The sequence below is a fragment of the Hypomesus nipponensis genome, chromosome 27 (assembly GCF_054491055.1).
Source record: "Hypomesus nipponensis isolate SF chromosome 27, ASM5449105v1, whole genome shotgun sequence".
Taxonomy (NCBI): Eukaryota; Metazoa; Chordata; class Actinopteri; order Osmeriformes; family Osmeridae; genus Hypomesus; species Hypomesus nipponensis.
Window position 1 is genome coordinate 3,649,443 of NC_140387.1, and position 22,213 is coordinate 3,671,655.

General features: G+C 47.6%; 4 protein-coding genes and 1 non-coding gene across 9 annotated transcripts; all 5 read left to right on the top strand.

The window, feature by feature from the left end:
• Positions 1-1,567: 1,567 nt before the first annotated feature.
• On the top strand, positions 1,568-6,251 carry LOC146220453 (uncharacterized). Its single transcript, XM_084693289.1, has 3 exons — positions 1,568-1,911; positions 2,484-5,190; positions 5,712-6,251. The coding sequence occupies exons 1-2, from the start codon at positions 1,781-1,783 to the stop codon at positions 5,041-5,043; spliced, it is 2,691 nt and encodes an 896-aa protein (XP_084549415.1). The 5' UTR covers positions 1,568-1,780; the 3' UTR covers positions 5,044-5,190; positions 5,712-6,251.
• Positions 6,189-8,581, top strand: dtwd2 (DTW motif tRNA-uridine aminocarboxypropyltransferase 2). Its single transcript, XM_084693296.1, has 6 exons — positions 6,189-6,367; positions 6,744-6,834; positions 6,933-7,027; positions 7,204-7,411; positions 7,696-7,824; positions 8,153-8,581. Exons 1-6 carry the CDS (start codon positions 6,189-6,191, stop codon positions 8,330-8,332), a joined length of 882 nt encoding a protein of 293 aa, XP_084549422.1. The 3' UTR covers positions 8,333-8,581.
• A 114-nt stretch (positions 8,582-8,695) lies between these two features.
• Positions 8,696-8,766, top strand: trnag-ccc (transfer RNA glycine (anticodon CCC)). The gene has a single exon. It is a non-coding gene; the product is annotated as a tRNA-Gly (tRNA).
• A 578-nt stretch (positions 8,767-9,344) lies between these two features.
• tia1 (TIA1 cytotoxic granule-associated RNA binding protein) lies at positions 9,345-15,856 on the top strand. 2 transcript variants are annotated; one of them, XM_084693295.1, is made up of 12 exons: positions 9,345-9,600; positions 10,807-10,903; positions 11,042-11,140; positions 12,478-12,532; positions 12,653-12,740; positions 12,972-13,047; positions 13,412-13,520; positions 13,814-13,909; positions 14,090-14,174; positions 14,292-14,430; positions 14,547-14,698; positions 15,624-15,856. In XM_084693295.1, exons 1-12 carry the CDS (start codon positions 9,572-9,574, stop codon positions 15,760-15,762), a joined length of 1,164 nt encoding a protein of 387 aa, XP_084549421.1. In that variant the 5' UTR covers positions 9,345-9,571; the 3' UTR covers positions 15,763-15,856. The 2 variants fall into 2 exon arrangements, with proteins under 2 accessions (XP_084549421.1, XP_084549420.1); XM_084693294.1 differs by having other exon boundaries at positions 9,346-9,600; positions 13,811-13,909; positions 15,624-15,855.
• A 92-nt stretch (positions 15,857-15,948) lies between these two features.
• c27h2orf42 (chromosome 27 C2orf42 homolog) lies at positions 15,949-21,814 on the top strand. 4 transcript variants are annotated; one of them, XM_084693291.1, is made up of 9 exons: positions 15,949-17,555; positions 17,704-19,050; positions 19,170-19,286; positions 19,598-19,705; positions 20,199-20,303; positions 20,415-20,522; positions 20,703-20,803; positions 20,910-21,075; positions 21,283-21,814. In XM_084693291.1, exons 2-9 carry the CDS (start codon positions 17,934-17,936, stop codon positions 21,531-21,533), a joined length of 2,073 nt encoding a protein of 690 aa, XP_084549417.1. In that variant the 5' UTR covers positions 15,949-17,555; positions 17,704-17,933; the 3' UTR covers positions 21,534-21,814. The 4 variants fall into 4 exon arrangements, with proteins under 4 accessions (XP_084549417.1, XP_084549418.1, XP_084549416.1 ...); XM_084693292.1 differs by having other exon boundaries at positions 17,926-19,050; XM_084693290.1 differs by having other exon boundaries at positions 15,949-19,050.
• The last annotated feature ends 399 nt before the right edge of the window (positions 21,815-22,213 follow it).

Below are 22,213 nucleotides of genomic sequence, written 5' to 3' on the forward strand. Positions count from 1 at the left end.
AAAATCCCCTGATGCTCAACCCTAATAGAGTAATATTATTTTGGTTTTCATACAGATATTATATTAAATAAGTATTAGACTGCAATTAAAACCGACCAATTCATGTCAAAGATTCCTTTTGCAATTGATGACGGCCACCTTGTGGACACAAGGTGTCAGTATTCGCAGCATGCCAGACAGGATCAGAACATATTGAAATTGACAATCTAGATACAAAGACAAAGAACCACATTATTTGAAACTTCGAATCCACAACACCAACCGTAAAATGTACGATATACTGGTGTGGTCTCACATTAAATTTAATGAAGGAGCAAGCTAGAATGACTTTAAATTCAAACGCTTTGCACATAAGAGTTTGGATGTCAGGGACATTTTTAGCATCAACATAATTACAATGTAAAATCACCATAGCCCCCGTCAAATGTTTTTCTCCTTTCCACCTTCATTTCCATGTACTTTCACGAAAAGAGCAATGGATGCACTGTTAGAATGAGTCATTTGGGCCCTGTTTTGGTGCTGTTGCATGTTTTTTAAATTGGCTCTTTCCTGGTAGGACATTACAACTTGGTGAGTGAGTTTGTTGGCATGGCAATAGGTCTCGGAGGGGAAGGTTGTCTTCCTCTTGAGTCATCGGGCCCGATCTCATGTATTCACCCCGGTACAGGGATGCCTGTTTTTAGCCTGCACCAACATCGACACCACGTGAGAGCCTGTCAAATTTGTTCCACACACCACGGGCACACTGTCATTTAATACAGCGCCCCAGTCACTGAAACCATCCAAAAAAGTTTCATGTTGCCTGAACTGCTGGCTCCAGGATGACTGTGAACATTCTATCCTGTTCGACCGTTTAGATTTTTTCGGCATGTGGTCGAGCTTTGCGGTTGGGCAGAATGACGTGAGCAGATTTTGTATCTGTTACAGCGAATGCATTTCACTTCAAGATGATTACCGGAGAGTGATACCTTTTCGTGCGTAGCAGTAGTACCCGGTCCACCCCTCCGAACCCCGGCATTCCCAGGCCAGTGTCTGTGTCATGTTACAAGAAGAAGATGGATACGGGCAGGTGACGCTCGGGAGCCCTATCCAAAGGAGTGTTTCACGAGCTAAAGGATAGTAATTTTTTTAATCAACTATATTACTAGATTGATGTATGGTTGTTGTACATGTTGAGCAACAGAGAAAGAGAGAGCAATCAAGAGAGAAGTAGATGTGTTTGCAGGAGTGCGAAGACACTGTCTTAACCAGATCCTCTCATCACTATAATGTCTTTATTGCTGGCTATGCTGCCAAGTTTGATTGGCATCCATGAACCATGAATCAATAATCACCCCTTAAATGACCCTTGGTTTTCCTGACAGACTGGAAACATTCTTGTGCCACTGGATACAATAGTTATTTTTAGACTTGGCAAGAAACAAGTGTTTTTTTTTTTTTTTTTTACAAAGATAGTGCTACTATTGCATAATGTTGAGGCTATTCAACCTGGCTTGCAATGATCTTCTCCTTCAATAAAAGAGATGAGTGAATTCCAGCAATAGCATTTAATTGCACGTCACGACATTCTGCATTGATGTGTCTGGGTAAACTGATGAGGAATAAACTCCCATGTCCATGTTGTGGACGACATGAGGAAACACGGGATGCCTTGCTTTCTATTTCCAGATCACGCTGAGCAAGAGTTCTCGGAGCAAGCTGCTTTTAGAGTGCTATCAATGCTGCTGTGCTGAGCTCGAGTGAGAAGCCATAAGGAATTAGATGAGAAGACCTTTCAAAAATGGATACTAGTTTGTCAGAGGAATGTGTAAGGATAGATGCAGATCCTCAGTTGACAATGCTACACGGTGAAACAATATCAGAGGAGGAAGGCGCAGAAATCAGTGATGAAGTGGAGGACCTAAGCAACAGGTAAAGGTCTACATAATTCTTTTAAACACAAACCATGCCATTTTTCTATTCATTCTTACACGTCAACAAAGAAAATGTATTGCACTTTTATTCCGTTCTTTTGATTGTTATTAGGTTATTTTGTTCCCAGTGTAGCTAGATGCATAATAATATCAGTTTCAGTTTGGTTGTAACCCTCTGATTCATCTTACCCCTGAAGATTGCGGGTGATGAATTCTACAATACTGAATGACATGGCATTCCATTGGAAATGACAGTTTGATTAAGTGATTGATATCCACTGAGCAAATGCCTTGCATGTTTCCAAACACTCTTGCTACATGTATTAACCGTAAAAGACAGGAACAGAGGGAAAGAGGAGCAGAAAGGGATATGTGTGTGAGTGTGTGTGTGTGTGTGTGTGTGAGTGTGTGAGTGTGAGTGTGTGAGTGTGTGTGTGTGTGTGAGTGTGTGTGTGTGTGTGTGTATGGGAGGGGGTGGGCTTTCTCTGTCAAATTGGCCTGGCTCATATTTCCTACTAACACTTTTACCTCAATACCGTATTTGTACAAATATGTTCTTCTCCTCCCCAGTTTACGAGAGGCCGTCCATGATTCGACCATCCGGCCTAAGCTTCAGTGTCTGATGATGGACCCCTCTTTCTCCATGGTAACCGTGCAGGGCGAAGACAGTGGCATCCAATGGGAGACCACCCCCAGTCGCGCCTCCACCCCTTGGGTGTCCGACGGTCGCGGCAGCTCCTTGGAGTTCTGTTCTTCCGCCACGGAGAGGTCCGCCACACCGGGGTCCGGAGTCGCAGGCAGGATCATCTTCATCATGGACGAGGAGAAGATCGTCAGGAGGAAGAGGACCAGAGAGAGGGACGCCGGACGCAGAAGCAGGGCAGACAGAGAGACACCCGTGGTTGACGCTGAGGACTTGGAGGGAGTCGCCGCGAGGCCAGAGCTGGTGGGGGTCTCCCTGCCCAACGTGAAAGGCGACGGAGAAGCGGCGGAGGAGGAAGCGGCTGACCCTCGAGAAGAGAAGGAGCAGCGCCTATTTCGTCTCGTCTCCGAGGGCTCCGAAATCCTCAACATCGTGGTCCCGCAAAAGCTGGCTTCGGTGGACGAGGAAGAAAGCAAAGCAATGGAGGACAATCTGTCATTCCTGGAGGAGACCCCCGTGGCTAAACCCACGGACGTAGACGGCGACGAAGTGTTTGACCCTTGCATTGACGTGACAGTGTCGGGGCAGGCACCAACAGAGCCAGGTGGGGTTCACCGCCTGGGTGTCCCTGGGGCTTCACACCTTGCTAGGCCGGACGGGACCGATCCGCCAGGGGCTCCAGTGGCCAGACCTCCAAGGACAGGAGCAGATATCGACACAGACTACTTTGAAACGTTTACCTTGATGGATGCCGAGGCAGCCCCGGGAGCCCCGGCTGCTGTGACTCTAGAGGGGCATGAAGAGACTGGAGAAGGGGCCGGAGGAGAGAACCAGGCAGGTAAAGAGCAAGACCAGCCCAGAGATACCAGTGACACTCAAGAACAGAGTGGCGCAGCGGCCATCTGTGGCGAGGAAATCGCCAGCGATCATCTGGATGAGGTGTTCTACGGTGGCACGGATGACATCGGCAGCTTTCCGGAGGGAGAGGAGGATGGTCACAGTGACAAAAGTGCCTTCTCCAAGTCTCCTCTGAAAAAGGGCGGTTCGTCTCTGTTTGGTAGCCAGGAAGATGTCCTCACCCCCATTTTCCTCTCTCCGGGACCCCCTAAAATCATCGATCCCGCTCTTCTGGATGAGCCCAAGGCTATGGCCTTCCTGTACACGGACTTGTATGAGGAGGCAGTAGGGAGTAGGGAGAAGGAAGAGGATGCAGAGAGCGTGGCTTCTGAAAGGTCCTTCCACAGCCGACAGTCAGACCGAGAGGCCAGGGGCTACCTAGAGAAGTTTGTCCTGAAGGACGAGACACCAGTCATGGACATGGAACCAGATGAGGAACGTCGCATCAAAGAGGAGAGGCTTCAGAAGTGGTCTGAAAATGCACACAAGCTTCTCTCACAACCCCACGATGGAGAAACACAAGGAGACATGCCAGAAGCAGAAGAGGAAATAACAGATTTTTTCAGGACGAGCGCCAGCTCCTCTCCTTGCGACGTCGAACCGTTCCCCCCGTTGTTACCGGAGGAAAACGCCACAGAACTGACCAAGGAGGAAGCGAAAGCCGAAGAAGAAAGCCTCACACAGGCCCCGGAGGAGCCTAAGCCTCAAGTCTGCGCGTCAGGGGAAACTCTTGCGGAGGAAGGTAAGACACAACAGGCAGATGAGCCACTCAAACCAAGCTCAGAGTCTTCAACACAAGGGGTCGGTAAGACGAGCGTTCCTGAGGAGCCTGGGATCCCGGCAATCTCACAGAAGTGTATCGCTCCAGGTCAGAAGGGTAAAGCCCTCCCTAATAAGGAAGTTCAACAACAACAACAACAACAACCACCTTCTCAGATTGACGGTGGCATAACCAATCAGAAGCCCCTGAAGAAGCTTGAAGCCCCTCCCAGACGAAAGACCACAGCTCCTAAGGCTACTCTGGACCTAACCCCTCTGTCCCCCGTAGAAACTGCGGAGGAGGGAGAGGGGGTTGAGGGGAAGGAGCAGAGGGAGGAGGAAAAAGAGAAAGCATCGCCGGCTGAAACCGCCGACGAGGGGGAGGGAGATGAGACGGAAAGGGTGGACGTGTCATCATCGCTCCCTGCCCCTTCCCAAGATGCATTGCTCCCGATAGCAGATAACGACGATACTGACCGAGGGCAGGTGACTCGGACGTCGGAGACTGAGCCGGTGAAAGACGAGGAAAGCAACCAGGAAACTGAGAACCAAGACACAGCAGAGACTGTGTCTTCTCCTCCCGAGGAGGAGAAGGTCGAGGTGGCCGGAGCTGAAGAACGAAAAGAGGAGAACTGTGACGGAGAACCGGCTGAAGGAGATACTAGATTGGAAACGGCAGTGAGCGAATCGGCCGAATCAGCTGAAACAGAGGTTGACCCAGAGAAAGGAGGGGCTGGCGTAACTGAATCAGCTAAAACAGACTCAGGAAACAGTCCTGTGGCCTCGAAGGCTGAGCCAGACAGACAGCATGGACGATGCATCATCCTCTAACTATTTTCTGAGAGGAAATTAAGCACAAAATCAAATGAAAATATGATTAATCGCAATGTAAACTTGGTTTTATGTCGATTAAGTTTCTCACAGAAAAGCAAACAATAAGTCCTCTGCCAAAACTGCTTCGCTCATACAACGCATAAAGTACATGTACAAATTTGATCTTGATAACTATTTGTCTGTGTTTTTATGTTACTATTAATAAGAAATATAATTTCCATCGGTACAATCAACAGTATTCTAACCATATAGAGGAAATGGAGAGGATGGTTAAAAGCAGAGTAGGCACTCACACCCTGGGAGAGGAAGACTGGGCTGCTGGTCTCGGCCTTTACATTCGCTTGAGCGTGTTGCTGAAGGCTGCTGAGAGAGAGAGAGAGAGAGAGAGAGAGAGAGAGAGAGAGAGAGAGAGAGAGAGAGAGAGAGAGAGAGAGAGAGAGAGAGAGAGCGAGAGAGAGAGAGAGAGAGAGAGAGAGAGAGAGAGAGAGAGAGAGAGAGAGAGAGAGAGAGAGAGAGAGAGAGAGAGAGAGAGAGAGAGAGAGGGTGGGATGGATAGAGAGAGAGAGAGAGAGAGAGAGAGAAAGAGAGAGAGGGAAAGAGGGTGGGATGGAGAGAGAGAGAGAGAGGGGGGGGGGAGAGAGAGAGGGGGGGGGGAGATTGGGGAGAGTAATGTTGGATCTTAAGATCCCCCCTCCTCTTGACTCCATAAAGACAGTTATAAATAGCCCTCTCTGGCTCAGAGCCTGACACCCCCACCTTGACCAGCAGACTGCAACTTCTCTCCCACTGTGCATGCCATTGAAGGACAGAAGTTGTGAAAATAACCCGTTGCCAAGCAGCAACAGAAAGTTTTAAATATCTTCTCTTATACTAAAATCAAATATGTATTGTGTTGGTGTATTTTACGGTTGGTTTTCCTAAGCCTATTACAAGTATAGCTGTTTTTCTGACTTTCCATTACAATTTTAGTTTGACTACAGTGCCATCTCGCTGTCAGATTTAACATAAAAAATACTGCTTTACCGTTTAACTCCAGACCAAAAGGGGGCAATATACATTCACCAGATTGGTTACAGTCACATTCTCAACCCACCCACATACACGAATGGCAATAGCCTACTAGTCTTAGTTCACAGTTAGAGATGGAAACAACATGCCATTGTATTTCGGATATTTCATTAAATGACCGTCCTCTTTCCGATAAATCTGCTCATTTGTGTGATACCCTGTCCTCGCAACATGTAGAAGTGGACGGATTCGAGGATCTGGCTGCGTTGCCGGTAGAAGTTTGTGAGAGGCGCCCCACATGTCTACGATGCTGGTAAAGCTTTGGTGACCCTACCTGCATTGTGGGGGAGTACTATAGCTCAAAACTAACACTAGAATTTGCAATGTCTTTGTTTGTACCTACGCCAGTAGTTAGGAATAACTAACAACCGAGAGTACGTGTGTAGTTGGTACTTTACTGTACACGAAGCAAACCGGGCGACCGTACCGGAGACATGCAGGAACAAAAACATAGAACAAAACACACACGGCGCATGCGCCTATACAGTTAACAATAACATGCCAGCAGACTGGCGCTACCTAACCTTTGAAGGCCAGTGGTTAAGAACACTAAGTGTATTTACCGATTCCGTTGTCTGATGATGTGATCAAGCTTCATTCATTCATTCCCCTTTTCCCTCTCCTGTCAGCCGTCCACAGAAGGTATGCCTTTGCCCGTTCTTGCCAGTACACCCCCTTGAGGTCTCTACATGTTTGTACATTGTGCAGCACCCGGCCGAGGTATAAACAAATGTTTTCTTCATGGCTGTTTTATTTAAGTAGGTTATTCTCTCTTTACATGGGAGCTGCAATTCTAACTGCTGCTTCTGCGTTTTCAGGAAAGTCGAGTGCTTCGTACAGTCCCCCTGCTTGCTGCCTGTTTGCCTCCTGGAAAATGTAAAGTTTTGATCGGAAGGAGGTTCAGTGAAGAAAGGTTTGTATGATTTTTTTCAACACTTGTTTAGAGCGTGTATGGCCTTTACTTTACTGGAAAGTGTTCTCTCACTTCATACACATTCAAATTGTGTTACGCATCTAAACTCTGATTCTGATCCCCCCCCCCCCCCCCTCCACTTACACACACACACACACACACACTTTCCCCTTCAGAAACCCAGACTTGGCAGCAGTCTGCAAGGACAGCAGAACCCTGATTCTGTACCCCGGTCCAGATGCTCAGAATCTGGAAGAGCTGGTTCAGAACCAGGAACACCAAGACCTGGAGACTCCAGGACACAATGTCATCATCATAGATGGTACCTGGAGCCAGGCCAAAGACATGTTTCTCAGAAACACAATGCTTCACCTGCCTAGACAGGTATGCCTTGACACATCCGACGTGTGCCTATTCAAGACTTGAATGTCTGCGCTAGTTTCAGTTGTGGGATTTAGAATATAGGGTTGAAAATGTTTGTTCTGGATTAGTGGAAGAGAAAACGCTTTTCAGATGTGAAGTGAAGGGAAGCGTGAAAAGATTTTCCGCTCAGATGCCAAGAAAGCTTCTAATGCATCTGTCTGCACTTCTACTTACCTGTGCTACAGAAACAAAAGAAAAAAACATAAAAAGGCTGTCTATTTATTTTGCGATTTTTCCCACTCCAGGTGCAGCTCAGTAAGGCTCTTTCCAGCCAGTATGTCATCCGCACACAACCAACAAATATCTGCCTGTCCACTTTAGAGTGTGCTGCTGTTAGCCTATCAATTCTGGAGAGGAACAAGGACATCCAGCAGGTATATCACTAACTGACCTTTGTGAAGGAATTCCAGAACAGAATTATAACAATACATGTTATTTGTAGTGGGCCTTTCTTACACTAAAAGCACTAAAGTAAAAAAGTACAAGGTACAATCATAAAACATAACATACAATAATAATAACAGACACAATTAAATGAACAAAAAAAAAATCTGTTGGGGGGTGGAAAAAAAAGCACATGGGAATGACCTTCCAACTATGTTTATTTTTTTGTCAGCAGAGACGCTGGTACAGATAGTCTGCTAACTGAGGGATTTAGTTATGACCGTTTTTCTAAAAAGTCTCCCTCTCCTCTCTGTCCAGGTTCTGCAGAAGCCGCTGAATGCTCTCTGCTCCTTCCAGTTGCAGCACGGAGCCCAAGTGCACCACAGTAAGGAACACCTGCTAAGAAATGGCATGTATGACAAGCCTATGCCCAAGAACAAGAGGAAGATTAAGAGGATGGAGAAACTTGTCACTGACCAGAAGGTTTGTCCAAGATGAGGAGGAAATGTCCGGAGCAGGAAAAAAGGACCTGATGACTTTCTGGAACGGAAATTTTGAATATTTGTTTTACATATTGAGCAAAAGTGGCACTTTACCATTTTTATTATCTGTGTGTTATCTTTAACCGATTACATATACATTGCAGTGTTTAAAGATCAGTTTGCTGTCCTGACCAAAACAATGAGCATCAATGGTTAGGTTGATTGAACTTGGTTTGTTTGTATGAATTAAATAATAAATTATGAATAAAAACATTCGTTTAACATTCGATTAAACAAACTTTATGAAATGTTACAACGATTACACCTATTTTTTACGTATGAGATCTATTTATAGACTAAGATCTCCATGTCAGTCAGAGCGCCGCTGGTGTAGTGGTATCATGCAAGATTCCCATTCTTGCGACCCGGGTTCGATTCCCGGGCGGCGCACGAGTTTTTGGCCACTCGGTTGACATCATTTGATACGAGTTCTGCGAGGGCGTATACACAGATAAGCAGATGGGCAGACTTGCAAACCGTTATAACCTACGAGTAAATATGAACATATTTAGTTTCGCCATCATATGCAAAACTCGTGCTTTCTATTTGATGTAGGCCTAATTTAAATTAGTAGATGCATGCAATCGTTTTGGTCAGCCTGCTCTAAAATGTTCCTTTCTTTTGCGGCTGTTGTAAAGAAAGTCTTTCTACACTATCAATGTCGCCTAGGAAATCAAACGAATCTGCGATGCCAGGGTTCCATCAATGTGCTCATGCGGCCTAAAACAAAGTGATAATGTACAGGTGGGTTTTAATAACTACTGATAATTCGTCACTTAATGATGATTCCAGACACAATATTTTACCCTGCTAACCATCTTCTTGATCACATTTTCATAATCTAAAACGTCTGAAAACTTTTCGAAATTGAGTTATGAGTTAATTATGAAATCGAGTGTGCCTTTTTGGCCCGGCACAGATTAGACAAAACTAATAGACCTCACGGTTCCTAAACTGCGCATGCGAAGCCGTGTATCCGCTCCGGTTTCTCCGCCATCTTATGTCGCCTTTCTATTGTTCACAATCGGAATAAGCTTGGGTGGCGGAGCAAAATACTGCGCAATAAAATAACGTTGGATAGTGTTCAAAGAATATAAGAAACGCAGAGGACCAGATTGAAAATCCAAGGCCATCATAGAATACCATACTCGTAGATTTTTGTCTCAGGGTTCGGTCTCTCGTTTGGTCGGAAAATATGATGGACGACGAACAACCCAAGACCCTGTATGTATGAACAGCAGTAACGTTAGCAGCTAGCTAGCTAATTGCAAACTAGGCTGAGCGAGCTCTACTGGCTGTTTCGTTTTATTCTGTCTCTGAGGGCGATTGTGTTGCCGTTTGTGTAGATCTTAAAGGTCTCCGTGTGTGTGATTTGTTGACAGAACGTAACTAAGATTAGATTGAGTGCATAACAGGTTACAGTAAAGAAGCAAATGTCAGCTAACACACGAACCTGCTCGTTAGCTTGTGTGGTGGAATGGCCACGCAACGTTATCCACTGTTGCAGTCAAAGGAACTCTTACGGGGTTGCATAATGTTGGTACTGGCGTGTGTTTCTTGCCCTTTAAACGTTGGTTAAGGAATGCATTTTTACAAATATGTATTACTGTAGGTGCTAGCCAGCTCCCCCTCGTGTCACTTGTCAACATTGAGCTAGCTCGCTAGATTGTTGGCTAGCTAGCGAGCATGCTATACAGCGGCATCATGAGACATGTCAGACGTGTCCGTTCTTGATTGAGACAAAGACTAGTGTTTTCTGTAGCTAATTTCCACCACTTCTAGAATTCTCAAGAAATAGTAGTTTGAGATTTTGTTGTTTAGAATTTTGACCACACAGTTTATTTATAGAGGGTGCCCTTTGGGCAAGCATGTTTCATATACAATTATAGGAAGAATGTTGTTGCTATTATTGCTAAACTGCTAGCCAGCGTTTTGCCTCCGTCAGAGTAACAGCGCGCAGATTCACTATCATGATCTGCAATGCTCTCCTAGCTCGAAGTAGTTTTCTATTCTCAACTGCTAACGAATCCTCGTTCTGCCGTATATCGATGCATCTAACTAGTTCAAGTTATCATGCATTAATCTAGACTAGGCTGCATAAACGTGGTTTCCTGGCCACATCTGGTCTGCCATATGCGAAAGGGTACATGCAGCTAGGTGTCAATTACATTGTTGACTGGCAAGTGAGATTATGGATCTCCTGCTACGTTCATAACAGCTGTAACTACATGAGGTGCACTGACGTACCATGTCGATGCGGGCAATCAGGTTATTCGAGTTTGATGATGAGATGAGTTAGGTGATGAGCACCTGAACGCCTACACCTAGTCCTTTTTTTTTGTAGTTCTTGAAGTTACTGTAATTAACTGACTGTCACATCCTGTCAACCAGCTCTAATTTGTTTGTGTGTGTGTGTGTGTGCGCGTGCAGGTATGTGGGGAACCTGTCCCGGGATGTGACGGAAGCCCTAATCATGCAGCTGTTTGGCCAGATCGGACCCTGCAAGAGCTGTAAAATGATAGTAGACGTGAGTTCACAAGCCTTTCAACCTGTGGTTTTAACAGTTTTAACCTTTTTTGTGTGTGTGTGGGGTGGGAAAGCCCACCGACATTCCCTGTTAGCTCTGTCCACCGTGGTGAAGTCTCTTGTCTTTTCCCCCTTCCAGACGGCAGGTAATGACCCATACTGCTTTGTGGAGTTCTACGAGCATAGACACGCTGCCGCCTCACTCGCAGCAATGAACGGTCGTAAAATAATGGGTAAGGTAAGCTATCGTATCTACTGGGTGAGTTGGTCGGGGGCTGGGGTGGGCGGGTGGGGGGGTTGGGGTGGTAAGAATCTAATTAAAAGAAGAGGCGACTTCTTGCGACCTGTTGAAATCGACCTCCGATTCCCCCCCCCCACACCACACCACAAAGCACTAAACAGTTTGGATGGGAGAAAGGACTGCGGCAGATGTTCAGCGCCCATTCAGTGCCACAGCACAGTAGTAGACTGTTTTTGAGCCGGGTGTTTTTCGAAACGGTTGAGGCGATTGGTTGTTTTAGGCCATGCATTCAATCCGAATGAAGGTTGAATCAGCATATTGTACACAGTCTTGTTTCGTAAATCAAGTAAGTATGATGGAGTTTCCCCTGGGGTACACATATCGGTTTATTCCAATAGGTTGGCTGGAGATTTGAGCAGAAATTTGTCATTTGAACTCTAATGACAAGCCATGGTTTCATGTCAGAGGAGACTTTTTATATTTAGTCAATCATACTAGAGCCTTTCGGTTTATAGTTGATTACATTGTTTAGTACATTCATTTTAAAGAAACTCATACATGTTAACGCTCACCAGTACAATATATGTATATATATTGGATGAGTTATGAAATCAACCTCACAGCCACAGTGACGAGCGGTATTTTATTTTTCCTCTTATCTTACAAAGTGAAAGTTTCTCACGTGTCTCCATAGGCAGAACGTCATTTTCAGAACAGAAGGCGCAGCCATATAGGTACCTATGGCATCTCTGTAGATTTGGCACTGTTGTGTGTGTGTGTGTGTGTGTGTGTGTGTGTGTGTGTGTGTGTGTGTGTGTGTGTGTGTGTGTGTGTGTTTAGAAGTGGCATCCTTTCCCCTTGTTCCAAATAATGCTCTTTTACCCCCACCCTTATACCTGTCTTGTGTTCTTTTGCAAATTCCTTTGCATAAAGAATCCAAATAAGAGAGATTTTCAATAAAGACACATTCAGTTGAAAATATTTTATCCTCAACAGGTAATGAAGGACCATTTGAGGAGTATTACAAGTTCGTAAAATTCACTTGTTTGTAAGTCCCTTGTTACTTGGACCTTTTTACATCCTAGAGTTTTGCTCCAAAGTTTGACTAGCCGGAGACTGAATTGTGCTTAGTTATGAGTGTGAACAGGAATTCCCTCTATTCTCTTCTTCACTGGTGTGTGACAAGCTCTCTAATCGGCACAAGCAGACATTCGTGTGCTGTCCAGCTCCTGGCGTACCTTTCACTTCATCTTCACTCTCTCTCTCTCTCTCTTCCTCCTCCTCCCCCCCCCCTCTCTATTTCTCTTCTCTCTCTCTTTCTCTCTCTCTGGCAGGAGGTCAAGGTCAATTGGGCAACAACCCCAAGCAGCCAGAAGAAGGACACAAGCAGTGAGTATCCCTCGTGTTTTCTGCCACCTAGACACGATCTAGATAAGAGCACTCGTTCGCAACGCTTGACTGGGAGCTCGGCCCGCAAGCTCAAAATCCCACCGCTCTCTCCCCCTCTAGATCATTTCCACGTCTTTGTCGGCGACCTCAGTCCTGAAATAACGACCGACGACATCAAGGCCGCCTTCGCCCCCTTTGGAAGGATATCGTAAGTGCTCTCTACGGTCGCTGCACCTCCTCCCGCGTTACTTCAGGACTCTCTGAAGTGTCGTATTTCAACTGAAAACACGCCTAATCGTTCTCTTTACACACGTCGGGGATAAATCAATAAGGTCTTGGCCTCTTTGTTTATGAGATGGAGGTTCTGGCCCGTAGCCATTGGCCTCTGTTGTTCCGTCTGTCCTCGGCAAACAGTCTGTCGTCTGTCTCGTCTTAACAGTGATGCCCGCGTCGTGAAAGACATGGCCACTGGAAAGTCCAAAGGCTATGGCTTTGTCTCCTTCTTCAACAAATGGGTAAGTGTACCCCCTTAGCCAGCTGCTGGGCTGGAAGAAATCGCCCGCACGTCTCCACGAAGAAGATATTTTCTGTCAAAGTCTTCCTGGTAGTCTAGAAATGTCCACGCTGCATATTACATTTCTTACTAAGTCTCATGTGGTTATGGATTCAAGTTTCAATGTAGCAAAGGAAAAGCAGGATCCAAAACCGAAATCCACTTCGTAGTTATGCTGCTCCTTTTTTTTTTTTTTTTGTGGCTCTCTTTCAAATCTATAAATATTTGTACACAACAGGAACTTTGTGGCAATGGGAGACGTGCGAGTGATGTGTGGCGGGCTTTGCTAAGTGTAGTGTGTTTGTGTTTTGGTGCCGTCTGTCCAGGATGCAGAGAATGCCATCCAACAGATGGGAGGCCAGTGGTTAGGTGGAAGACAGATCAGGACAAACTGGGCGACCAGGAAGCCCCCTGCTCCCAAAGCCACCTATGAGAGTGAGTTGGAGGACCTGTGAGTCTGTGTTGGATGTGCCTGATGTGCATGTTTAGATTAAAAGAAGAAAAAGCATTCATGGAATGTAGACAGATTTGACTAATGAAAGAATCCAGACTTGAAAAAACACATGATTAATTTGAGGAAAAGTATCAAAAAATCAATTCTGTTGATGGTTGTCCTTTGCCGGATTGGACTATTGATACCGATTTCATAGTGTGAGTGGCTTCAACTGTTCCTCAACTGTTTTTGCGTGCGTGTGTTTTTTTTGTTTTGTTTTTGAACTGTAAAGCAGCCAATACCAAGCATCTGTCGTTCGAGGAGGTGGTAAACCAGTCCAGCCCGAGCAACTGCACTGTCTACTGTGGAGGAGTCACAACAGGACTCACAGGTCAGAGAGCAGCCTGCCCGACACGCTCAATACCCCCCATGAAGTGAATCCAAACACTGTTGCAAGGTGTTCATGGTTTACCTTCTTCACATATTCGCCCTCCAAGCTGGTATTTTCCTCTTCGGGTAACCGCTGCCTCTGGAAAAATACTCATGACGCGATGTTCTTGTTGTCTCCCAGAGCAACTGATGAGGCAGACCTTCACCCCCTTCGGCCAAATCATGGAGATCCGAGTTTTCCCGGACAAAGGCTACTCTTTTGTGAGGTGAGCCCTCGGGGGACCCGACGCACGTCTGTGTGGGTTGACAACCAAACCCCCCCCCCCCCCCCCCCGACTGCCTCCGAGCTAAACGCGACGCTCTCTCTCCCTCTCCCCGCGCAGGTTCAATTCCCACGAGGGAGCGGCCCACGCCATCGTGTCCGTCAACGGCACGTCCATCGAGGGCCACGTGGTCAAGTGTTACTGGGGCAAGGAGACCACTGACATGGTCAGCCCCTTGCAGCAGGTGCAGGTTCCCCAGGTATGTGCGTCTCGCCAACCCAGTGTTACCCCCCTGATGACGCTAGCTAGCTGATCGCTAGCTAGCCGATCGCTAGCTAGCTGATCGCTAACGGTGCGTTTTTCGGTCCTCTTAAGCAACAGAACAAAGTGGGTTTCGCCGCCCAGCCGTACGGCCAATGGGGCCAGTGGTACGGCAACGCCCAGCAGATCGGCCAGTACGTACCCAACGGATGGCAGGTGCCCACCTATGGTGTCTACGGGCAGGCCTGGAACCAGCAGGGCTTCAGGTCAGTACCCCACTGGATCTCCCGAGATCTCTCCTTCGCCCGTTTGTTGTATGGTTACAGGGATGAGATAGCTCAGTAGCAGAGATCATTTGACTATGATAGAGGTATCAGGTTCGAATCCCCCGTATCCTTTGACTATGATAGAGGTATCAGGTTCGAATCCCCCGTGTGAGATGTTGTGCGGAATCAATTTAATCAGTTGATATGTCCATTTCAGTGTAGATGTTTTTCTGTACTCAGTTGTGTCAGCAGACTGCTTTGCAGCAGACTCCTTTGCAGCAGACTCCTTTGCAGCAGACTCCTTTGCAGCAGACTCCTTTGCAGCAGACTCCTTTGCAGCAGACTGCTTTGCAGCAGACTCCTTTGCAGCAGACTCCTTTGTGTTGTAACAGCTTCACTACAACTCAATCCATTCTTCCTGTGTTAATCCATCCCTTTTTCCACTTCCTTCAATGTCCCTCAATGGCGTTTGACGTTTACGATCCCCCCCTTCGTTTCTGTGCTGTTTGTCCTCTCATTGACCTTAATCTTGGCAGCTGCCCGAGATTTCCTCTCCCCTCCCCATCATCATCATCACCCTCCCTTCCTTTGACCTTGACTGTGCTGTCTCTTTATTCACTCTTTTCCCTTCACTCTGGCTAACCCCCCTCCTCACACACACACACACACACACACACCTCACCCCCCCACACACACACCTCACACCCCCCCACGCACACCTCACCCACCCCACACACACACACACACCTCACCCCCCCACACACACACCTCACACCCCCCCACGCACACCTCACCCACCCCACACACACACACCGCACCCCCCCCCCCCCCCCCCCCCAAGCAGTCCTCTAACTTGGTCGTGTGCTGTTGGCAGTCATCTACAAACCCCCAGCAGTCCTCTAACTTGGTCATGTGCTGTTGGCAGTCATCTACAAACCGGAGCAGGCTGGACGGGCGTGAGCGCCGTCGGCAACGGAGGCGTGGTGGAGGCCGGCCAGGGCGTCAACGGGGCGGTGATGGCCAACCAGTCTGGCATGGGCACGGCAGGATACCACACCCACTGATCCAGAGCGGGAAAGCCGCGCTCTCCTCACCTTCACCATGGCAACAAGGATCCTACGCTGGAGGGGGGAGGGAGGGAGAGGGGGGGGGGGGCACTCTATTTTACAACACAATTTAAGAACTCTGGCAGGGAAGGTGGGGTGTGATTGACCTCTCCCTGCCCCCTGCCCCCCCCCCCCCCCCCCCCCCTCGCCCCTCCTTCAAAACCTGATTTGAGTTATTGGAGGAGACATGGTTGCTTGGTGGGAGAGTTTACTCTGCCCTGGGATAAGATACACACGTATATATGTATACACACACATGCATACACACACATACACAAACACAACCTTTAGGTCTTTGGCCTGGTGTCAGATTGACTGACTCATGAATCAGAAAGGACTATGCCATTTTTAATTAAAATACTATAAATGAATAAAACACATGATTAAAAAAAAATTTAAAAAAAAAAAACAGCAACTTCGTTTGGATTAGCTTTTTTTGTTGGTTTGTTTAGAGCGATTTCAAACTGCTGATATCGTAAGAAACGAGCTTTGCCTTTTGTTTTTGTTTTGGGACTGTCATTTTAAATATATGTTTAAGCAATGACACCATGGAATCATGTGAAATGTAAGAACTTTTGTTTTTTTATTTGTTTATAAAAAAATGAATAAAATGGATGTCAACTGTTGTATTTTTTTAAATTAGATTTTCAATATCTCAACTAAACCAATTGCAGGGATTACTGCCACTGTTTTTTTTTCTTTCAAAGGCAGACAAATATTGCACAATACTATTACTCATGGTTACCTTTTCACAAAATTTGATGTTACACAAAATCTAGGTATTTTGAATTGTTTTGCATTCCACTTTTTCTTTGGAAATTTCTTTTGGAGGGCTTATGTAAACTGTTTTGTATGTAAATAACCAAACAAAGTCTGTTCAATTGTTCTGACGCTGTATAAAGAGGAAAAAAATCGTAATTATGAAAAGCTTGCTTGCTTTTTTTGATGGGAGGGTTAGGGAACGGGGATACTTCAAAGTAGACTTTGGCTTTAGCATCACTGTTTAATGCTGATCCATGGTTGTATAGGGGACAGTGCATCATTTGGTTCTTCCAGGGGATTGGGGACGACCAACAGCATTGCTATGCAGTGCAAAGTGATCTAGACTGAAAAGTAATGTAGAATTAAAGTTATTCTGTGTATAAAACTTAAATATAAACTTTGTGTTTTTTTTTTTATGAAGTAGTAAATAGTATCAGACAAAAAAAACCTGAATGAATCCGAATTTTGCACTGTGGCCCCCATGGAGTTAGATGAGATCCATTGTGTTGCCTTATTTTGAGTTAATTTCATTTTAATCAACCAATTATCATAAAGAGTAGGCCGTGCCTAAGGATATTTTCAGACCTGATGTTTTGAGAAGGTGTTTTGGGAGGGGGGATATTATGTTGATGCTACTATAACGTGTTCTTGCTTTGTCCCATTAAAATGCTGATGCTAACTGTTTTGGAAACTGCTCCTGTTTGTTTGCAACATTGGTATTTTTCAAGCCGTGTAATATTTACAGTTTTTTTGTATAAGGATGGACTGATGATGCTTCTGGACTTCAGTTCCCATGATCCATTTCTTTGAAGAGGCCGATTCTTTTGCTCACGTGATCATTTCGGTAGCCAATCTCAAGCATCGTTACAGGCGCAATGCGGAGACAAGGATGTAAGAAGGAATGGCGACGGCCGAAAGAAAAAGGAGGTTTGGTGAATAAAAAATGATTTCGACCATACAGAGACGGCTCATATGATTTAGAAACGCAGGTATGATGACATAAAGCAATAGTAGCCTCCATGAACCAAGCTATGTGGATTGCAATGTAAATAAAATATGAAAATATCACTGTTGCAATGACAATGTTTCTCAAGCTAGAGCTATAGTTAACCAACTGTCCGTTTACTGGAATAACAGGTGTCTATAAGCCTTACGTTACGATGTCTTTAACATGGGAAAACTCAAAGCTAAGTAAAAAATAAATAAAATTGATGTAAGCTTCTAGCTTCAGAAATAGCTTAGATTAACAAAATTACTGTCTGCTGTTGGCAAGAAAAAGCACTTTCTGCTGTTGGCATTGTTCTACTTATTGCCGGAATCGTATTAACCCAGCTGTATCCTTTGGTCGGCGTGGGTCAGACAAAGAAATGGACTCTGGGTTATCCGTGACCTCCCCACCCAGCACAGCGTCTCCAACCGTACAGACTCCTCCGAACTTGGCAGCCAGGCAGCGAGAAAGCCGGAAGAATACACCCACCACCCCAGCCTTCCTCTCAAACTTGGGCAAGGCCACTCTCCGGGGCATCCGCAAATGCCCCCAGTGTGGCATTTACAATGGCACCCGCGGTCTTAGTTGTAAAAACAAGGCCTGCGGAATCGTCTTTAAGGACGGGGGGTGTGTTGCGCGGGGTAGGGCCTCCAAGAGGGCCGTAATAGAGGTGGTTAGGGTGGTGATTGATGGTGGTGGTGGTGGTGGAGGGGAGGAGGAAGGAGAAGAGGAGGGAGGAGAAGCGATCGACTCAGGTGTACGAGTGCAGGTGTTCTCCGTTTGCCAAAGAGGCAGAGGCAGCGGTACCACCCAGCGAGGCTTCGTGGAGCTGGTTCCCACGGATACCGCCATCGCCACGGGAGACGGGGCGACCCTGCTGACGCGGGTCAATCTAGGCCGTTGTTTCCTCCCCACCTGTCGTCAAGGTCAAAGGACCAATCAGAGCCAATCACAGCACATTCTCCCCAACATCTCTAAACAGGGCTCGTCAGACAGCCCTTGTGCCCACATCAAGCAGGCCATCGAGTGCCAGAACCGGGCCACCCCACTGCCCCTGAAGAGCTCCGTCCTAGAGGGGCTGCCTGTCTCGGCTGACACCCAGGAAGAGCTGTGGAAGCTGGCCACAGAGTCTCCGGGCCCCCTGGTCCAGCGGGTGTCCAGGGACACCATGGTGGTGAAGTGCCACACAGGCCCCAGCCACCCTCTGGGGCTGCTGCACCTGACTGTGGGGCCTGCGGGGGTCACGGGCCCCCCGAAGGGCCAGAGGAAGGAGCGGGCGGGCCAGCAGCAGGTGATGTTCCATTGTGCCTGTCAGGGAGCCCCCAGAGGGGGGTCGAGGAGTGAGGAAGGCACCAAGGAGGGCCATCCTTCCCGTTGCGGTTCCGGCGTCACCTCGCCAGAACACTGCTTCCACTTCTATGCCTGTGTATGTGCCTTTACCAGCGACGACAAACTGGCCTCCGAGTTTGCTGCTTTCCTCGATTACAGCTCCAACGGTATGGCATGCCCGTTCCGTCAGTGAGTTTGTTTTCATTTGAAACGTTCCTGTAGTTTACAGCTTTGGAATTTAACTGTAGTTAAGAGCTTGTTTGGTGTCTGTCATTGATGGAGTCAGGTGTGAAGTCAGGTTCTGGTGGCGTTGTCCTGTGCTCCTCTGACAAGCCACTTCTGCAGCTGGAGCGAATCACAGCTCATAAAACAAAGAGACCTCGTCTGGAGGAGCCAATCACAGGTAAATAGTTCCCCTCTAAGACACTCCCCCAATTCTGTCAAAATATGATTGTCTTTTACTCTTTTTTTTTCATATGTCCTGTCTGTGTGACTGCCTTCCTTCCTTCCTTTCTCACTTCCTTCCTTCCTCACTTCCTTCCGTCCTCACTTCCTTTCTCACTTCCTCACTTCATTCCTTCCTTCCTTTCTCACTTCCTCACTTCCTTCCTTCCTCACTTTCTTCCGTCCTCACTTCCTTCTTTCCTCACTTCCTTCCTTCCTCACTTTATTCCGTTCTCACTTCCTTCCTTCCTCACCCTTCCTTCATCCCAGCCCCCTCCGCGGTCTGTACTGCGGGGCAGGTCAGAGAGGGGGTCATGCCGCCCACAGTGAGAAGACCAGGCCAGAGGAGGCCTGCAGCCAGTGTTCAGAAGCTTCCAGGTGCTGCCTGTCTCTGTGTCTCCCTGTCCCCCATCCCCTCACTCAGCCTGCCTGTCTCTGTCCCTGTCCCCCAGCCCCTCACTCAGCCTGCCTGTCTCTGTCCCTGTCCCCCAGCCCCTCACTCAGCCTGCCTGCCTGTCTCTGTCCCTGTCCCCCAGCCCCTCACTCAGCCTGCCTGCCTGTCTCTGTCCCTGTCCCCCAGCCCCTCACTCAGCCTGCCTGCCTGTCTCTGTCCCTGTCCCCCAGCCCCTCACTCAGCCTGCCTGCCTGTCTCTGTCCCTGTCCCCCAGCCCCTCACTCAGCCTGCCTGCCTGTCTCTGTGTCTCCTGACCTCCTCCCCAGCCCTCTCTCCATATGTCTCTCTCTCTCTCTCTCTCTCTCTCTCTCTCTCTCTCTCTGGGCCCGGGACCTCTCCACTTGCTCGGATGATAGTGTTCCTGTCTGCCCGTGTGTGATGTCTGTGTGTGTAATGTGTGTGTGATGTGTCCTCCAGGGAGCAGCCAGCCAATAGACGAGCGGCAGGTGACCCAGGGCTTCCAGCAGTGGCTCGCCAGTGTGACGGAGAAGATCCACCAGACCATGCACTATCAGTTTGATGGTAACCATTTTTCTCAAGTTCCCAGAAGTGACGATTAGGACGATGATGATGGTGATGGTGATGATGATGGCGATTGTGATGATGATGGCGGTGATGTTTTGTTCTCGGCAGGGAAGCCAGAGCCCCTGGTGTTTCTCATCCCCCAGGCGTTCTTCAACTCCCTGCAGCATCGCCTCTCTCTGGGCTCCAAGAAGAGACGGCTGCCCAACGCAACCTCAGGTGGGGACGGAGAGCACATCCGGCACAGTCCAGTAGACTCAATGTCCTGAGGAAATGCATCTCTAACTTGTTTTCTCTCCCTCCATCTCTCTCTCTCTCTCTCTCTCTCTCTCTCTCTCTCCCCTCCATCTCCATCTCTCTCTCTCTCTCTCTCTCTCTCTCTCTCTCTCTCTCTCTCAGCAATCGTGAGGAACGACTCTCTGCCCATGGGCTCATTTTCCAAGTACACCTGGCACATCACCAATCTCATGCAGGTCAAACGCATCTTCGACACTCCGGAGGTGATTTCTCTCTCTCTCTTTTCTCCTTGATATCGGCCTCCTCTTCCTCCCCTTCGTTCCTCTCTCGGACCCACCCTGACATTCTTCTGTCCTTTGTCGTCCACAGCTGCCTCTGGAGCTCACCCAGAGTTTTGTGAGGAACATCGATGGGTCTTATTCTCCCTTCCGCTGTCTTGAGCCGCCCCCGGACCCCCCTGAGGGCCCCAGCAGGATGGAGAAGCCCCACCCCCAACCCATACAACCGCTGGAGCTACGAACCTTTCTCAGAGTGGGTGAGTGAGGCTGGGGCTGGGGCTAGGTCCTGGGGATGGGGCTAGGTCTTGGGGCTAGGTCTTGGGGCTGGGGCTAGGTCTTGGGGCTAGGTCCTTGAGCTGGGGCTTGGTCCTGGGTCCTGGTCCTGGGTCCTGGGCTTGGTCCTGGGTCCTGGGCTTGGTCCTGGGTCCTGGGTTGGATCTCAACTGTGTTCATGTCTCCTGTAGGCGTCTCCTCCTCAGCGGAGCAGAAGGAAGGCCCTCCCTTTGTGATCGAGTGGATCCCAGACATCCTGCCTCGCTCGCGGGTAGGAGAGCTGAGGATCAGCTTCCAGTACGGACACCAGAACGGCGGCCAGCCGGACGTCTGCGACGGAGCGGCCGCGCGGCCGGTGGCCAGAGGGGGCGGGGCCAACAAGACCACATCTGTCACCTTCCAACCGAATCGCTCCCCTGCTTTCATTCAAGTGATTGTCTGAAGAAAATCTTGTTGGCTTGTGGAAAGCTAATTCAGTGATAAATAATTACATGTTAAAGTATTTTAAGTAGTGAAAGAGTACTGTATACACATACATAAAGTATATGCACCATGGATTGTTACAAAGCACCAAATTACCTTTGATAAATGTTTGCTTGTGTGCAACAGAGAACAGTTCAGTAATATCACATTCATAACAGACTTTAGAATCATACATTTGTTATATGCAGAGATATCAGTCCAAACGGTATAATGTTCAATATATAAAGGAATTTAAATTCATTGTATATCCAGTTTCTTTCCGAATGTCACTTGCAGCGTTTGTCCACCAGGGGGAGACAAAAGCAAACAGTTTCACACAAGCACTTCACCTTGGAGAACGGGATTCAGGCTTACACAGCGGATTCACTTCTCTCTGTTGTGGATGTGTTTTGGTCTAGATAACTTTCCAGATGCCCAACCAGTTTGGGATGAGGTCATCGAAGCCTTGTTACAACTGGAACACATCCGTTTTTTCTGTCTAGAAAATCTCAAGCCAAGAGAAGAACAGAAATCTGGTTTATTTGCGTTCCTTGTCTTGGCTCCGGTTCCATCCCCTACAGTCATGACAATCCAGTAATTACACACTTCCTCTCATGTCTTATCACTGAAAACTAGAGATACACACAGCCCCAGAAGAAT

What these genes read in the sequence shown, in the direction of transcription:
- LOC146220453 (XM_084693289.1), top strand. Translation starts at nt 1,781, where the DNA reads ATGGATACTAGTTTGTCAGAGGAATGTGTAAGGATAGATGCAGATCCT. An exon ending in GTGGAGGACCTAAGCAACAG is followed by an intron (nt 1,912 to 2,483) that starts GTAAAGGTCTAC and finishes TCTCCTCCCCAG; the next exon opens with TTTACGAGAGGCCGTCCATG.
- dtwd2 (XM_084693296.1), top strand. Translation starts at nt 6,189, where the DNA reads ATGGAAACAACATGCCATTGTATTTCGGATATTTCATTAAATGACCGT. An exon ending in AGGAGGTTCAGTGAAGAAAG is followed by an intron (nt 7,028 to 7,203) that starts GTTTGTATGATT and finishes TTTCCCCTTCAG; the next exon opens with AAACCCAGACTTGGCAGCAG. An exon ending in GGAACAAGGACATCCAGCAG is followed by an intron (nt 7,825 to 8,152) that starts GTATATCACTAA and finishes CTCTCTGTCCAG; the next exon opens with GTTCTGCAGAAGCCGCTGAA.
- tia1 (XM_084693294.1), top strand. Translation starts at nt 9,572, where the DNA reads ATGATGGACGACGAACAACCCAAGACCCT. An exon ending in GCCCCCTTTGGAAGGATATC is followed by an intron (nt 12,741 to 12,971) that starts GTAAGTGCTCTC and finishes TCGTCTTAACAG; the next exon opens with TGATGCCCGCGTCGTGAAAG. An exon ending in TCTCCTTCTTCAACAAATGG is followed by an intron (nt 13,048 to 13,411) that starts GTAAGTGTACCC and finishes CCGTCTGTCCAG; the next exon opens with GATGCAGAGAATGCCATCCA.
- c27h2orf42 (XM_084693290.1), top strand. Translation starts at nt 17,934, where the DNA reads ATGGACTCTGGGTTATCCGTGACCTCCCCACCCAGCACAGCGTCTCCA. An exon ending in CCTCGATTACAGCTCCAACG is followed by an intron (nt 19,051 to 19,169) that starts GTATGGCATGCC and finishes TGATGGAGTCAG; the next exon opens with GTGTGAAGTCAGGTTCTGGT. An exon ending in TCTGGAGGAGCCAATCACAG is followed by an intron (nt 19,287 to 19,597) that starts GTAAATAGTTCC and finishes CCTTCATCCCAG; the next exon opens with CCCCCTCCGCGGTCTGTACT.